This window comes from Taeniopygia guttata, chromosome 6, assembly GCF_048771995.1.
Source record: "Taeniopygia guttata chromosome 6, bTaeGut7.mat, whole genome shotgun sequence".
In the NCBI taxonomy this organism is placed as follows: domain Eukaryota; kingdom Metazoa; phylum Chordata; class Aves; order Passeriformes; family Estrildidae; genus Taeniopygia; species Taeniopygia guttata.
The window spans coordinates 36,662,846-36,680,028 of NC_133031.1; the positions used below are offsets into that span (position 1 = coordinate 36,662,846).

General features: G+C 43.6%; 1 protein-coding gene across 4 annotated transcripts in view; it reads left to right on the forward strand.

Moving 5' to 3' along the window:
* INPP5A (inositol polyphosphate-5-phosphatase A) overlaps nucleotides 1-17,183 on the forward strand; it is a 177,810-nt gene that overhangs the window by 91,290 nt on the left and 69,337 nt on the right. For all 4 annotated transcript variants that reach the window (XM_072931385.1, XM_072931386.1, XM_072931387.1 and 1 more), the window contains exons 6-8: nucleotides 3,364-3,467; nucleotides 9,441-9,493; nucleotides 13,085-13,204. In XM_072931385.1, the coding sequence (XP_072787486.1) occupies nucleotides 3,364-3,467; nucleotides 9,441-9,493; nucleotides 13,085-13,204 (277 nt within the window). The remainder of the gene's footprint in view (nucleotides 1-3,363; nucleotides 3,468-9,440; nucleotides 9,494-13,084; nucleotides 13,205-17,183) is intronic.

Here is a 17,183-nt window from a genome sequence, read left to right on the forward strand (position 1 = left end):
TCATACATCAAGGCAGCTTTTCCATCCTCTTTTCTGATGGTGGTACCTGGCAGTGTTTCTGTGTTATGTAAAATGCAGACAGGTCCCTTGGTGGCAGGTGTTGCTTTTCTTACCTTTTATAGACCTTTTAGAAGGAGTCAGTGGCCTGGCCACAGGCTGCAAGCCAGAGCATTAATCATTCCCTTGCACCTTTAGGTCCATAGTGGTCCCTGAGGATTTCAGAAGAACTCTGAATGGCCACAAGGTTCTTCCAAGTAGATCAGATACAGGACCAAGACCTTAATTGTCCAACAGTGATGGTCATTTTGCAAAGCAGTTGAGGTAGATTTATGGCTTAAATTACTTGGGAGCAGAGCAGGTCAGTAGGAGGGTGGCACTGTTTTAACCCACAATGATCCTTTGGGTTGGAGGTCTGCTGTGTTTGAAGTTTGAAAGTAATGCTGGGCTATATATGTTAAATATTAGAAATACCATAGAAAATTATTGAATGATTCCTGAGGTTAATAAAGAAAAGATTGTATAAAATGTATGTTATTTCAGTTGAGAACTGTGTATATTTAATACAAAAATATCCAGAGCTTCATTTAGCTTACTGAGCTGAGTGACATTAATACTAGGTCTAGCATCCCATTAATGTGAGGCACTGTTGAAATGGTAGTGACTATGGACTGGACTAATTGTCATAATTATATAGATTAATTCTTTTAGTTCTCAGCAGATTCTCTCTGCTCACATAATTGAGGGTATAGGATCTTCCTGCCTTGAAATATTTGCACAGTAGTTCTGTGTATGTACAATTCAAGACTTAGCCAACATAAGTCCTCCTGTTACCACTGGTTTCAGCGCTGAAGGAACATTTTTGCTGTAATAGCACCGAGTGATTTTATTTCTGACAAACGGTATGGGAACACTCCCCAGCGGGGCTGGCACTGCTGAGAGCTCGTCCCTGACAAGAGCAGCTCTGCAGGCGCTCAGGAATGAAGTGTACACAGGCTGGGGAGGCTGGGGGGACTGGGGGCTCCCGGGGTCCCCAGGCCTGGGTGGCACAGTCTGCTGTCCTCTGTGTGGCTGTTTGTGCATTCTGCCATGCCAATGGCTTTGTGCCAGTGGCTGGAGGGCTCTGTCGGCACACCTGAGCCCTCGGCTCCACCCGTCAGCGCCAGAGGAGCAGCAGCAGTTTCACCCCAAACCCCACCTGAAGGTCCCTCCCAGTGGTCACAGGCAGGAGGTGTCCTGCTCCTGACAGGGAAATGACAGCTGCTTTAGGAAAAGAGGAGCTTTCTGGATTTATTAGTCCTTTGTTGGCAGCTTATTTGCTACTGTACAGCTTTTAAAAAAGGTGTAAAAAATTTTAAAAGGTGAGAAAATGGAAGAAAACTTATACAGGAAAACAATTCGTAGAAAAACAATGAACAGATACTTGTTTCAGAAAAGAAATGCTTTAAATGGTTGCTGCTTTGTTTTCTTGGAAAAACCTTAGCAGAGCCAACTTGCCAATGTGAACCATGCTCATAAGGATAGGTTTGGCCCAAACATCATTTAGGAGGAAAAAACTCTTAATAAAAATCAAGGAAATGGGTGAATAGGTGTTGTAAGTCACATGCTGTTCTTGTCAGAGTAGAATCCGTCTCCCAGCATAGGGTTTGTAAAATATGACCCCAAAGGCTCCCATCTTTCAGGGGAAATGTAAAACTTGCCTCTTCTCTCATGACTATTGACGTTTTCACAGTGTATTAAGCTCTTAAATCAGAAGAAAAATCCAGATGGATACAAACATTCTCTGCACAAAAATCATTATGAAATTCTGGTTCTACTCAAAAGCGTGCAAAAAATAGATGTTTATACACAATTCAGTATTCCTGGAACATCACTGTTGCTTTTCAAAATTCACTGCACAATTGGATGTGACTGAATACAGACTGGAAAAAAAAGATTGTTGCTGTTTTTCAGATCTCAGGCAGACATATCTCCATTTTGAAAAAGGAACAGTTTTCTCCTGCAGCTTCACATATTATATGCTATAGTGTAGATCTGTTGAGCTGTGTTCACAGTGGTCAGAGGCCCAAAAGTTTGCTTACAATTCAAACTAGTGCCAAGCTGTCTGTTCTGAAGGGATGTCCTCTAAGAGAGGGGGTTCAGGCCAGTTCCAGTTGACCACTTGTATTTACATAAGGAATCTTGTGTTCTGGAGTAAGTCAGCAGTGCAGTGGAGCTGGTGTTAGTTGCAGCCAGGCTGTGTTGATCCTGCGTGCTCTGCTCTGCAGTCCTGTCACAAGGAGCCTCTGGCACAGGCAGGCGATGGAGAGGTGCCTCCCTTTGCCAGCTGCTGTCTGTCACTGAAGTTCTCCCAGCAGATGCCTTCAGTCCTTACAGTTCTGCCAAGTCTTTTCTGTAACTCCAAAGGCATCAGGATCTCTTTGCTGACGCTGTTAAACTTGCTGAAAGAGGCACATCCATCCACAATCTACTTAGAATGATGCCAGTTCAGTTTATCAGGATATTTGCTCAGTTGTCCTGTGGGAGCCAGGCCTCAGAGTGATTGGTGCATAAAGAATGATACTTTTTTTTTTCCCTGAAGACATAGGGCTGCATTACAGTAAATGCTTCCTCGATATCCAGTAGGACTGAACAGTTTAGGAGTCTTGATAATACTTGGAGTTTTTCTCCTATACATTCCCAGTTGAAATTAAATCCAGTTGAGCAGGTCCAGTATAGTGGCAGCTGTACATCAGCTGCCCGATATCCTGTGTCAGAGGAGTTAAAATAAGTCAAATTGTTGCCTTAGATATGTCAGTACATTGTTCTCATCAGCTGAGAAACCAAATATAAAGTGGATCAAGAAGGAGAATCTCTCATTCATGAGCTGAGTAGATCCATAGGGGTCTGTGTTGTTTCTGTCTATGATAAAATTGTTCATTAGAGACTTTGGAAAGTGATGTGCATCGCCACTGAGTCTCTTGTACAAGTCCATCACCCATTCCAGCTGTAAAAATCCTTGCCTCATGTGCTGATGGCCAGAAAGGGTAGATCTGAAGGAGCCTGGGGGCTGCAGGGTCACAGAGCAGCTGAGGTGGGACTTGAGTGCAGGGGTGTACAGAGACCAGGCTCATGATTACAGCTCCAACACTTCATAGGGCTCTGGAGGGTAGAAATGACCATACCATAACTGTGCAACTTCAAGGTGTCTGATATAAACAGGGGTGTATATCTTCCCCCAGAACTGTTCAGTGCTTGCACATTTTTGATAAGATCCTGTTAATTTACCAGCTGTTTTGCTGATGCTGCTGCTTTTTCAATAAGTGTGAGAAGATGCTTGTAATGTTGAAGTTACGTGTATTAATTTTGGTTTATCTCTCTTCCTAGCTAAGAAGTATAAAAAGGTTACTGGGAAAGAAATCTACTCTGACACTTTAGAAAGCACACCCATGCTGGAAAAAGAGAAGTTTCCACAGGATTATTTCCCTGAGGTATGTACAGAACTGTGAAGCATTTCCAAATACTAGGATTTCCAAACAGTCTGATTTCCTCTGACTACTCTTGAGCAGCTCCTCTCAGTGATAAAGGCAAAATGGAATGTGGCAATTTTGTCTGTTTCTTGACACCTGTAATACGTGTTTTAAGTCATGGCATGATGTACCAAAATCCAGTAAGAAATGCTGGCGAAGCGTGAGGACAGTGATGAAAGGACTGATTTGTGCATGTAAAGGCCAGGCAGAGTGGCAGTGTGCCATGGCTGGTCTTGTCAAAACGAGAAACACAAGCAGAGCTGAGGGCTTTCTTGCACTGCACCTGAAAGTGCAGACTCTCTCTTCTTTGATGCTTGCTTTAATTTTCTCTATTTTAATTAAGAACATCTAGAACCTGGGTGTTTAATTGGAAATGTTCTCCTCAAACCAACTGAATAAATTTGTTGAACTCCTGTAAAATTTGTGGATCGAACAGGCATGTCACTAAATAAAAGGAAGAACTAAATAAAGTCCTAAAATTAATTTAGAATTTGTAAATATACACACTTAGAGATATTTACACAGTGCTTGTGTGCTTGGCAGAGCATTTCATAAATAGTTATGGGATTGATAGGATAAAGGATGTTCTTTTTCTTGACTTTGGTACTAAATTATTTATTTTTATATCTCAGTACTGGAAGGAAAAGTGCCTTTGACATAATTTTGCAAAGCATTGACTTCCTGTGAATAAACATATCAAATACTTTGAAGCTAAGTGTTCAATCACATTGAGGGAGCTGGAGCCATTCCTCAGGTGCTTGTTTCCCCTCCGTGGCTGTGGTAGTGCCTGGCAGTGCTGTGCCATGGCTGAGAGTGCTGCAGAGCAGCGTGAGTGCTGCCAGCGTGCTTCAGCGCCAGGACAAGCTGTGCTGTGCCCATTGATACTCAGGGAGAGCTATTTCCTCCTTTATTTACTTCACTGCTATTGCTTCACTGCGAGACTGGCAAAGCTGTAACTTTTCAGCATTGTTTATTCCCCCTCTTGCATCAACAATTCTTCACAGTCTCTTGGAGCAGTGGTTGAGTCTTAGGGATCTCCCATGTGGTTTAGTGGAGAAGGAATGGTGCTCAGAGATCAGATGTTCCCACTTCATTTGCAGCTGCAGCTCCTCCTCAGTACACCCTCCTGTGCTGCTTTTGGGATGAGACCTTGGCGCCATGGGGACTGGAACCTGAGGAGCAGCCTTTGGTGACACCCTCATACTGCTCCCACTGGCTCCAGTGCCTTAAACAACTGTCCTAAGCAGAACCCTCTGTGTTTTGGTTGTCAGGGATGCTCTTTGGTTGTCAGGGATGCTCTTTACCTGGAGGAGGAGCAGACAGGAAAAGAGAAAATCTGCAAATATATGCAATTAAGTAATGAACATATCTCCAAAGCACCTTGGAAGTTCAGTTCTGTTCCTGCCCCCAGCACAATTCCTGGGAATGCTGTTGCAGGCAGACCCATGGAACAGGCTGGGGCCGTGCTGTTGCAGAGCTTTGCACAAAAGGAGAGGGAAGGGACGGGAGGAGAGGAAAGGGACACAGGCACTGCAGGTCTGCAGCGACGTGGGTAACAGCAGCACCTGAACTGCAGCTCTGCACCTTGTGCTCACCCGGCCTGCACCCTGGCATCTGCCAGCCCAGTATATTTTCGTGTCACTTGAATAGCTAGAAAATAATTGCAATGATTTTTATACCATGTCGTTTTTCTTTGGAACTGGAGACCAAAAAGTGTCTCAAACACAGACGCAGCAAGAGCAAAAAACAACAGGGAGATAGTTTTGGTTCTCAAGTGCATGTTTCTATATGTAAAACTAAAATTAATCTTGCTATCACATGTTTTCTCCCTAGATAAATGTTAGTAATAGCAATTAAAAAGCCACAAAATGGTGTATGTTTTAGAAATTTGGGTTTACCCAGCAGAAGGCATGAGCAGCATATTTGCCCAAACATTGCAATGACGTGCTCTTGTGTGTTTTAGCCAGACCTTTCAGATCACATCTGCAATTTTTTGTGTGTGAAATGGTTTAAGACTGATTTTTTTTATTGCAGCTGTTTAAGGATGATCTAAAAGTAATTACAGTGATTGAGGCATAATGCAATTCAAAATAATTACAGCCCACTGCATATAAAACTAACAAAACTTTCTGCTTTGATTTATGGCTCCTCTTGGCAAGGCATAAACCTCAAATGATGCCTCTGGGAGCAACACTCTAGATAATGTTAGGCCATTTTAAAAAAAGCAGATTTGTGTAGTCTATCAGGCCTGAGTAATTTTTTTTTCTCATAGTGAGAAATTGGTTGTTATCATAGATCACAGATACTGCTCAAAGCTCTTATGAAAGATGAATTAATTTCACTAATGCTTTAATGCAAACCTTTCATGGAGGAGGCTGTATGGTGATAACCTTACTGCAGTCTCTCCTTTCTCAATTATGATTTATGTTGTCTTTTAGTAGATGAAACTGCCTGTATTCACAATCCATCTGCTGGCTAAAGGAATCCTATTAACAGAGGATCTGAGAAGAGACTTAATAATGCAAGGTGAAAGATGTGGTATCCCCTTTCTGGGACATGAAGTAGGATTTTTTTTTCCCTATTTTAAAATGTAGATCACTCTCCGAGAGCATAAGATGACCTATGTTATCTCCACCTGGTTTTATGCTGGCTTACAGATGGTGTGGCAGCTAGTGACTATTTGTTAAAGTAAAAATAAAGATTGTTGCTTTGAAATCTGCCATAAAAATCTGCAAATTTCTCTTTCCTCCTTCCCAAGCTATAGCTCTTCTTTACATTCTGTTTCCAAAACTTTCTGCATTCCAAATACTTTGTTTAGAAACACCGAAGCACATGCAGGATCAGAAATACATAAGGCATGTTGTTCAGCTGCAGTGTGTACCGAAGGCTGAGGATGACTCTTCATACCAGAGCTGTGAGCTCCAGCTCCCGGGCTGCATTAGCAGGCCTGAAGCCTGCTAACTTCTGCATTCCTAATGTTAAATAGACAAGTTATTGATAAGTGAAGTATTTATTGAAGTTAAAGGAATTAAGTGTGCTCACGTTTTGATTAGCTAAAGGTAGTTTGCAGGTTGGGGTATATACCAGCTGCACAATGAAACAAGAGTTACTTTGCGGTACAGAGGCGCAGGTGTTCCTGCTTTATTCAGCCTCAGCTGTGTGACCTTATCCACTGTGAGTTCAAGCTGCTCCCTGGTCTCCTGGCTTCTCTTTGGGCCAGGTAAAAGGCCCAAACCCTCGTGGCTCTGTCCACCACTTGTTGCTTTTTGGCAATGACTCAGTCGGGAGCGTTATGGAGCTGCTGGCTTCAAGTAGTTCTAAGAGAAGAAATGAAGGATTTTCAGGTAGGAACCACGCTCTGCATTGTTTTCATTGTTTTCATTTGCCATAATTCAGCTCTCTTTCCTGTCTAGTGAAACGCTGAGCATGTCGTGAGCACGGGGGACACGGACTCCTGTGGAAGGCTCTGAGGAATTCTCACCAGGGCAAGGAAGCCTTGTCAGTGCTGGGTATTGCTCAGTACCTTGGCTGCTCTTGCCGCCAGTATTTGGCTGATTCCTGTTTCAGGTTTCCCTCTGAGCTGTGGTGTTCCTTTAAGGAGCTGCAATTACACTGCAGTCATCACCACTTTAATATGTCTTTCCTTCATGCCCTGCATTGTATGGTTGAATAAACCCTTTCTGGGTCACTATTTAATTTGATATGGTCCCCCTCAGTAAAATGATGGAGAAAAGATGAATTAAGGCTCTGTGCTGGTCATTATCAATCATGGTTTGTGTGCATTACTTATTGCTCACAGTGCTTTTTGACATTAGCCCTCTCTAACCTCTCTCTTCATGTTAATGCTGCCTGGAGGTCCTTTCCCCCAATGTAGCAGGGGTTATTTATGTAGGTGGTGGTTCTGGGGGGTTTTAAAAGGTCAGCACAATCTCCTCAGGGACTCTATTCACAAAGGAAAAGCTGGCAGAATGTAACTACCAGTTCTCAAAGTGTGATTTTAAAAACTGTATTTTTTGGTGAGGACTTCTATAGGGAGGTGTCAGAGCTCCAGTTGTGGGGTTGGACCAGGGCTGTGGCAGAGAGCAGAGAGCCTTTCTGTGCCTCAGGAGAGGGAGGGGACAGACTCAGAGGACAGCTGCCCCTGAGGCTCTGCAGGAGCAGGACTGGGAAATCGGATTTAATCTGGAAAAAGCTTTGATCATGAGGTTAAACAGCAGGAGATGGGCCCAGACAGGTTATGGAATTGCTGTTCTTGGAGATGCTCAAAACCCAGCTGAGTATGACTCTTAAGCAAGATGATCTGGTTGGGCCTGTCTTGGTGTTGCATTGTTTGAAGTACCTTTGCCATTTTGCCTGAGAGGAAAATAGCAAATGAGAAATGGCAACCTGATTGAAAACATTATCCTGGACTGCATCATAGGCTTGGACTAGTTGATTTTAAGTTCTCTGTAGTTATTTTTAAGAAGGAAATTGCAAAGCTCCCTTTTTTAATCAAGATTAAATTTGTGCCAATTTTGAATGCTTTTAGCATTAAATTTTTTTCCATTGGTTTCTTTATGAATAAGTGTTGACATCTCTACTTGTAACTGTGCCCTCATGAGCATCACAGAAGAGACCTTACTGGATTGTGGGATTTGTGATCCAGCCTTGGATCCTGTTAGGAAGGATCAGAGTGTTTGCTTCCCAGCCAGCCATCCCCAGAGTGGTTGCTGGACCTGCAGAAGAGGCTAATTCTTCACTGTTAAAAAAATCTTGCAATAAAGTAGATCATTATTTGAAATACAATCATTATAATGTTGTTTCTGGTTGGTCTTGGCTGCAGTCACTGTGCTTGTGCCTAAGGAGAAGGGGGGGAGATGGGTCCCTTTTCACTGAGGGGTGGTCAGAAGATGCAGACTACGTTGGACAGGGCTTGGAGCAGCGTTGTCTACTGGAAGATGTCCCTGACCACAGCAGGGAAGCTGGAACAAGGTGAAGGTCCCCTCCAACCCAAGGCAGTCTGTGAGTCTATGATTCAAGTCAGCCTGGTTTGGTTTGTTGTGGCCCTTGACTATCTCAGCAGTATTTAGGACTGAGAACTGTCTGTTTTTAGAGGAGAATAAATAAACCTGGCCAGTGCCTCAGGAGAGGTTTGGGAGAGTGGTACCTCTGACTGGGGATGCTCTTCTGGGACGGGCAATTTATTCACAATAAGGAATCACAGTCTTTTGCTACAAAATCTTTGGCACCATTATTTAGGCCTGTGTGGTGCAATATTCATTCCCAGAGCACATTAGCCCAGACATACATGCATTGTTAACAAGGAATAAATAGGATGCAGAATCGTGTCTTCTATGGAAGGTTGTAGATTGTGGCAGTGGTGCTGGAAAACCTCTTCTTGTATGTGAGTGAAAGGACCCAAGCTGAGTTGTGGCTTTCTTGCCGATGGTGCAGGTGTGATGAATGGAATCTTTTACCACTCTTTAAATTCTTGACTTTTATAGAAATATTGGGTGGCTTAGCTCAGCAAGAGAAATAGCTTTCTAGCAGATCTCATTCATTTTAATTTGATGTAAATCTCTGATGACATTTTACAGTTCAGGTAAAATTACAAAGAAAACATTTGTGCATAGGCAATAAGAATTTGCTGCTTTAAGCTAAGCATAAATATAGCTGAAAAGCTTTCCTATTCCTGTTCCTTTCATCTGAAAACTGCCAGAGCTTTTATTAATTTTATACATAAGTTTGTAACTGCTGCAGGATCAAAAATCTAATTAATTCCAGGATTTATAAAGGACACAATATCTGTTCTAAAGGTACCTCAGTTTGTGTTCAGCGCTTCTTGGTTATAATGTATGGATGAGCTCTGCTTCATTTTGTTCTTTGTGTCAGTACATTTCACTTTCACAGTATTCTTTACCTAAGGTGATTGGTTCTTACTCACTTCTTTTTCAGTGCAAGTGGTCCAGAAAAGGTTTCATTCGAACAAGGTGGTGTATTACTGATTGGTAAGTTGCACCTTAAAGTTGTTTCTGAGTACATTTGGTTTATGTGTGTTTGTTAACAACTGTTTCAAGAAGGCATTTTCATGTGTAGACTGGTCTGTTCATAGAGCAGGTAGGTTCCACACCTGCTTTACTGTCTGTTGAGCACGGAGTAAATTGCGATGGCGCATAAGCAGTGTGGCACTGGTGTGGGGCTGTGCAATCACAGGGGCTCTGGCTCAGGCACAGCTCGCTGCCCCTGGGCAGGGCACGGGCACAGCCGGAGCTGGCACTTCCCCTGGTGCTGCTGGGGCTCGGCAGTGTCTCCCCTGGGTCAGGCACCACAGCCGGGCTGTGTGCAGCCCTCACTTCTGGGCTTCGCAAAAAGAGCCCGTTCTGTGGGCATTCCTTCAGATTTCTCTGAGCCTGCCTGGAAATCTGACCTTGCTTTTTTACCATGTAGTCACAGTGTTTGTCCTTGCTTATATTATAGTCATGTACATGAACATGAACATGAACCCACTTCTTGCTTCCTCATGTGGTTGTTTCACATCTTACAACTGAAAGCTCGATTTTGAAATCTCATGAATGTTCACAGTGGCTGACTTCTGAGTACTGAACAGTGTTCTGGCTTTGTTGGCATAGGCATGTTTATTTAATTAGGCAGTCTGTGAAAACACAAAAGGTACCAGGTTTATTCTTTTTGAGGACTTCTGATGCAGAAATTGGGCCGGCAGTTGCATGATAATGTAGGTTCATGTTAATTTTTCCAGATGCATATGCATGGTTATGATTCCAGCACTAGATAATTGCAGAAGTGGGTGTTAGCATCAGATGCTAGTCTGGACTTTGCTCTTGCATCATGACTTCCCTACGTTCTGTCTCTTCTGTCCTCTGGGATTTCCTCTCTGCTGAAAAAATAACATGAATTTATTTTTAGGCCTCTCCAAGAAAAAATGGTTCTTCAGAGACAGATTTAAATGTAATGTTTTCTTGTGGGGGGTATTAAAAAAGGACAGTCCTTGGCTGTAGGAGATGTTTGGGTGAGTGTCTGTCAAGGGTGTGTTGGGCAGTGAGGATGAGGAGCCTCACAGCTTCTCCTAGTCTGCAATGAGCTGAGCCATGGTGATAGTTCTGTCTGGAGTCATTTGCAATTATGATCCACGTGATCTACGAAGGTCTCAGATGTTTCTAATGGGAAGTTGAAGGGGCAAGTTACTATTTACAATTTCTGAAGAATGAAAGTGAAATACAGGGAGTTATAAAATACACCTAAGGAGGTCTGAGTGCATAATGTGACTTTTCAGGGTGTGATGAGTGTTTGCACCCAGTGTCTGTGCATATGAACAAAAGTTCTGCCCATAATCATGAAAACCAATTCCATAAATACTGACTTTTGATCAATGCATTTCTACATTCTAATAGGTCAATAAAAATAGAGCCTAGGCACTTGTTGTTAGTATTTCTGCATGAGTCCTTGAAGGGAACTATTCATTTTCCCTACCAAGGAACACATTGTTACAGAATGTATCTCATGCCAAAAACAGGGGCTCACAAAAATCCAGAAAAGTGACCTTAACAGACTTCAGAGAACTGTCATTTTTCTTCCCCTGTGATCAGTGCTCTGCCCCTGTTGAGCTTCTCTGTGAATCCAGATTTTTCAAATCCATTATTCTTCATTAACTTACCTTTAGTGTGGACAAAGAACTAAAGAATCCTGGGGCACTCATGAGTTTTCACATTATGCAAAAGTGAAAGAGAACTACATAATTCATGTACTTTCATTTTGTGGGGTTTTTTTTTAGTGTCTTGACTATAAGGTGAAGGTGTTTGTTTCTATTCTCAATAGTTCTCAATATTTTAGCAGGTGCAAGGTGGTGCACTGAATGCATTACAGTCTTAAATACAGTTTACATATGTAGTTCATATTTGATAGCAAGAATGCAGCAGAGAATGCACTTTATAACATTTAGGTAGGGCACCAAGCTTAGGAATGTTGTGCAAGTGTATCAGTGGTCAGAATCGGCAAACAGAATAATTTTGATATTCTCAAGGAAGTAGTATTGGAAGATGACAGGGAAATGCAGAGCATTGCACTTCAAGAGGAGAATTTAAAAGCACCAATACTATTTTGGGAATAACTGACTCATTACCCCTGCTGCAGAAAAGAATCAAGGGAGAAGGAATTGAATATGGATCATTATTATCTTACTGAGATGTGTTAATAGGTAGATGCTGTGAAGGACACGAGGGGAGAAGGCACAGTAATTATTTGAGTGCTGCCAAGGCCTGTGATAGAGTGTTCTATTTGGCTTTGAGTGCTGTGCTCTAGGTACTCTGGAAAGAGGACAGCAGAGTCAGGAATGGTAGAAGGGTTTGGCTAGGGGGTGAGAAACTTAGGCTGGCCACAGCAGGGAAGCTGGTTGCTGTCAGCCCTGCAGAAGGGGCAGAAATCAGTTTAAGTTGCAGGAAAATAGGTAACATGATGAAAATCTGAGTTTAAGGACAAGGAAGTTGCAGGTGGAAAGTCCTTTGTCAGTAAATTTTAAGAGCAAGCATGTTTTAGACACTTGGGACTGGGTTATAGATAGCTTTACATGTCAGGTGAGCTGGTGACGTGGGACCCTTCCTGTCCTACAGGGATTCTTTCTGTTTGTCCTTCAGACAGGCAGGACTGGATATCTCAAGCTGTCATGTTTTGTAGTTCTGTGATCATTATTTCTTTATAAGAAGGTTAGTGGGACTGCTTTCCATCAGTGTGGGTTCACTGGACAGGATGTGCTGCTCCCTGGAGCCTGAGATTTTCACCAGGATCTCTGGCAGGGCCCTTTGTGCCGAGTGACCTGTGTGTCTGACCGTGCTCTCGCTGTTCTCGCTGCCGTTACTGCTGTGTCCAGGTCCATTCCCGCTCTGCCATGGTCTGGAAACCTCCCTGAGCATAGCCTGGGGTTTCTGCTTGGTGTCTGTCTCAGCCAGAGGTGTCCATGCGCTCGCTGGCAGGCTCAGGGGGCTTTTGTGGCCGAAGCAAATCCATGGTGCTGTGGCCTCACAGGCATGGACCGAGGGGAGCAGCAGGTGTCCTCTTCCCAGCTGGAAGTGGTGCCTGTTGACTGCTGCTGTCCCAGCCTTCTCCACACAGGGACAGATAAGGAGTCACAGTGATGTGATTTAGTCCTTAATGTCAGTAACATTCTCCTCTCAGTAGCTTTTCCTGTTGTTTATTGCAAAGCCACAGTTCTACTTGACACTTAGCTGCAGCTTTGAAACTGGAAGTTGTTTGTTTACGCATTTAACTTTGTTTTAAAAATATTTTAGTGAAAGGGTACTGCCTGATTTCTGGAATTGTAACTGGCAAATAGCTTTTTATTTTCATGTTATACATCCTTTATGCAAAAGACTTGATGGAGTCTTGCCTGTGGATGAGCTGTAAGCTTGATGGCAGTCTGACAATTTTCTGTTTATGATAGCTTAATCTGCACAGTTCTTGTGAGTAAGTACTAAGGTAACATAAGTGTGAATACAGTAAGTGCTGTGTTAAATGCTTTGCTGATGCAAAAAATGTTTTTTTTTCTTTTATCCTGAATCATTTATTTTTTTTCCTTTTTTTTGTCATAGTGCCTTTGACTTGGTAAACATTCATCTTTTCCATGATGCTTCCAATTTAATTGCTTGGGAAACAAGCCCATCGGTTTACTCAGGAATACGGCATAAGGCTCTTGGCTATGTACTTGATAGGTATGTATTAGCCTTTCCTGGCCTCTTTCAATCTCTGTGTTCATAAGCAGCAAATGAAGGGTGTTTCAGCCGGCACACTCAGAAATGTAGAGGGTTTTATTCTGTCACCTGAAAGTGGTTACTGCTTGCCAGAGTTTTCTAGACAGTGCTGGTTACAGATCACTTTATGACATTCATTCTTTAAAGCCAAATAATTCATCTCAGGGAAGCACTCTGAAGTTGCCAGAATTGCAGAGTAGGAACCACACTTATTTTCTAAATGTGTTGGGTAGATTAGCTTATTTTTAGACTATGTGAGCTCTAATGAAGTGCATTCAAGTGCATCTTCACTTACAGAATAACAGAATAAGTCCAGTTGGAAGCAACCTCTGGAACTCCCTTATTCATCCCCCTGTTCAGAGCAGGGCTGGCTTCAACAGCTTGTCCAGCTGAGCTTTGAGTATCTCCAGCAGGGTGGTTTGTAGCTCCTCTGGGCCACACATTGCTGTGTTTGACAACCCTTGCTGTGAAACTTTCTGTCCCTATTATCCAGACAGAATTTTCCTCAAAGTGGTTTGTGTCCATCACCTGAATCTTTTGGCATGCACTGCTGAGCAAAGTCTGGCTTTTTCCTCTCTGTAACTACCAAACAGGTAAAGCCAGCAACAGAGTCCTCATGTAGACAACTTTTCTGCAACCTGAACAAACCCAGGTCTTTCAGCCTCTCCTTGTGGGTCCCTCCACAGCAGCTGGGTAGAGCAGGCAGCTCATCTCTGCAGCAGCACAACATTTGTGTATAGTCACCACTGGTGTTAGCAGCCGTGTGGGCTCGAGTGGCACTGCAGAGCTGGCTCATCTGATGAGTGGTACAATACAGAGGAGTCCCAAAAATACCCAGAAATGTGCAGCTGCCCTAATTATAAAGTGAGGAAGAAGACAGCTTTCTTTTGAGTAAGAAAATAATGTTTCTGTGTGGGCATCGGTGTGTTGGCAGAGTAAACAGGTATTTCTCTTAGGAGGTGCCAGCCAGCTTCATGTTTGCCTGAGAAACAGAGCTTTAACATGTCACTTCAGAGCAGCCGTGGCACACACTGCCAGCCACGGCATAGTGGGGAGCTTAAAACAAACTGCTGAGCTGGAAGGAATGCAGAACCAGAGCACTTTGTGTGCTGCTCCTGCCCCAGCCCTGCTGTCCAGCAGCCAGTGGCCGTGAGCCAGGGTTCTGGGTTCAGAGGACTCTTTACCAGGACCCCCAGTGAGCCTGGGACCACTGCTGCTGTTCCCTGGCCAGTGCCACTGGCCAGTGTCACCTCTGTCCTTCCCCAGGGCGAGCAATGGGGGTCCCAGCCCAGCCGGGGTGCTGAGCCCCATCCTGCTGCTCCCAGAGCCTTTGGCTGAGGCCGCAGCGCTGGCCAGCCCCTCGCTGGCCGAGGGGAGGGGAGCACAGGCTGGCCCCACGCACAGCCCCTGCCCAAAGCAGCCGCTGCTCCTCTGCTGCCTGGCGTCTGCTCCCCGTGCGCGCCAGCCATAAGGGACCCCTGCCCACAGCAGCTGCCTGCTCTCCTGCCCTCTCTGCCAGCACCTGGAGGTTACAGACACTCCTGAACAAAGCAGTTTATGTGCTGCAAAATATCTCCCTGCCATTTTTCCCTAGGTAGCTTTTCACTGAAAAGGTTTTGAAATGTTGCAGTGGCGTCTAAATGCCTTTCCAGTCATGTTCTTTTTCAACTTTCCTTCCTCTCTGTGGCTTTTCTGTCCTGTAAGGGCGGGTAGGTGGGATGGTAGAGACTGCCTTTCCCCCAGGGGGCTAAGCAGGAATTTCTCCAAACAGAAATGGGATGACCCAAGGGTGAGCAGGAAAAAACCAGTATTGCCTTTCTCATGTATCACTTGCAAAACCAGCTCAAACTGCTTGAAAATGCTGGCAGCAATTGGAAGGTTTGTATGGATAGCATATATATATAAAAGATCCCTGATTTACAGAACAGGGACTCGGGAAGATTAGGATCTCGGTGCAGTCTGGGTGCATATTCTTGAGTTCTGCTGCATAGAGCAGCGTGGGGTTTTTTCATTTTTGCTTGGCTCCATTGGTCCCTTTTCCTTTTCTAATGCTCTGCATGAGGGAAACCTGTGCAAACCTTTTGCATTATTTATTGCACACTTGCTTGCAGCATACAGTGTGCTTCATTAGCTAATTTTGGCTTCGGACCTCCCACGATGCCCTGGCAAGGGTAAGGTAATAAGACTGTAGTATTAGTGTCAGCTGTGGGTCAGGGATGTCACGATGGTATATCATTAAAATGTGACACTGCCAAAAACTGCCCCAACTCCGTCCTTAGAAAAGGAGCCCTTCGATTTCGAGTAGCACAGTGCCACAGCAAGCTCGCCGTGGATGAATTGTTCATTTTGAGGGGGCAGCCAGCCGCAGATCCGGACCTCCACAGTGCGGTGAGGGGCTGGCGGGCACAAAGGGGGAGTTCTGTAGCCAGTGAATAATGGGAAGCCCCTTTCATCGGCAGGACTAACCTTTTGGCAGCCACCAGCACACTCTATTCTGATCTGCTGATTGGGGAGGACAATACACTGAAGCTTACTTTGAATGAATGCTGCCACCAACAGTGTCCCCATTCAGGGGCTTTGGGAACCATCTTTGGCCATTGTCCCCCAGCACTCCCTCAGACAGCAGGAAAAGGGAAAGTGAGAGCAGCTATAGGGGGAAAAGTACTTCTTTTCTTGGCTTTAATCTCTCTTTAAAGCTTCATAGATCTACATTTCCAGCTGAGCTACTGGAACTATGCAGTGTCAGATAAATACAGAAAGAGAGAGGTTTCAAGCTGAGCTTTCAAATCCCCTTATCTGCATGAACTAATAATGCAGATTTAGTGCTGTTAAAAACAGAGACTGATAAGTCTTTTCCTTTAAAGCCTTTAAACTGCTAAAGAGCATTTAACAGCGATGCAGTTCAAAACCAATGAACAATACTGAGAAGGAAAACAGTTTATTGAGCTAAACCTTCACTGAATGAAACAAACACCTTCTCACAGTTGATTTAGGTCACTGTGGGAGTCAGTGAAAGCTCAGTTGTGTTCACGCTGCATCTTCATAAACATGAGTTATGTACAGCCTTTTATCTGGGCAACAGCTACCACAGGGGTTTGGGATGCAAACCAGAAGAGGGTTTGCAAATTAAGCTAAAATAGATCAGTTTAACTGTTCAGATTGCCAGGGAAGTTGCTATCTCCAAAATTATTTTAGCCACAAAGTTTTAATGCGTACAAAAAAAGCTGTGCGTTGGTGAGCAGGGGGAGGGTGGGGGAAAACCAAGGAAAAAGCATTGGGGGAATGATACAAAGTTTTGCTAAAGTTTTCTCCTGGGGAAATACCTTAGTAATCCTAATAGCATGTTTGAGGAGGAGAAGGTTTTGTTCTTCTAGGTTTAATAAAGCTTCTGCTCTAATAAAGTTAATCCTGGAGTGATTTAGCTTTAATAGCATTAAAATTAGTTAAATTTCTAGAAAGAGCACTTTTAAAGGCAGCTCACTGGTATGTGCTGAGCCAGATTGCACTTAATATTTGTCATTTAGCAAGGGAGAAGATGTGGTGTCAGATTGTTGCTTTGAACACCAAGAGGACTGGAATCACCCTGTTGTTAAACAAATATTTGCTTGTAACTTTACAAATACATATACAGTGTATATGTAGAAAATTGTGTGTAATGAGCCTCTGCTGTCAGCACCAGTGTAACCCAAACTGAGCCCCCAGAAGTCACTTACATTGTTCCAGGTAGACACAGTCTACAGTCAAAACTGAATTTGCTTTAAAATGAGATAAGAACATCTGTTTTATATTTTGTGGGGGGAAAATATTTCTTCAAAGACCACTTAGCATAATTCCCATATACAGTTAGCCCTATTTGCATGATACTTGTTTTTTTGTATTTTCTGAAGTTGGAGGGTATAAGCTATTTGTGAGAGTAAGGGAGGAAAATAGTTTACATTTT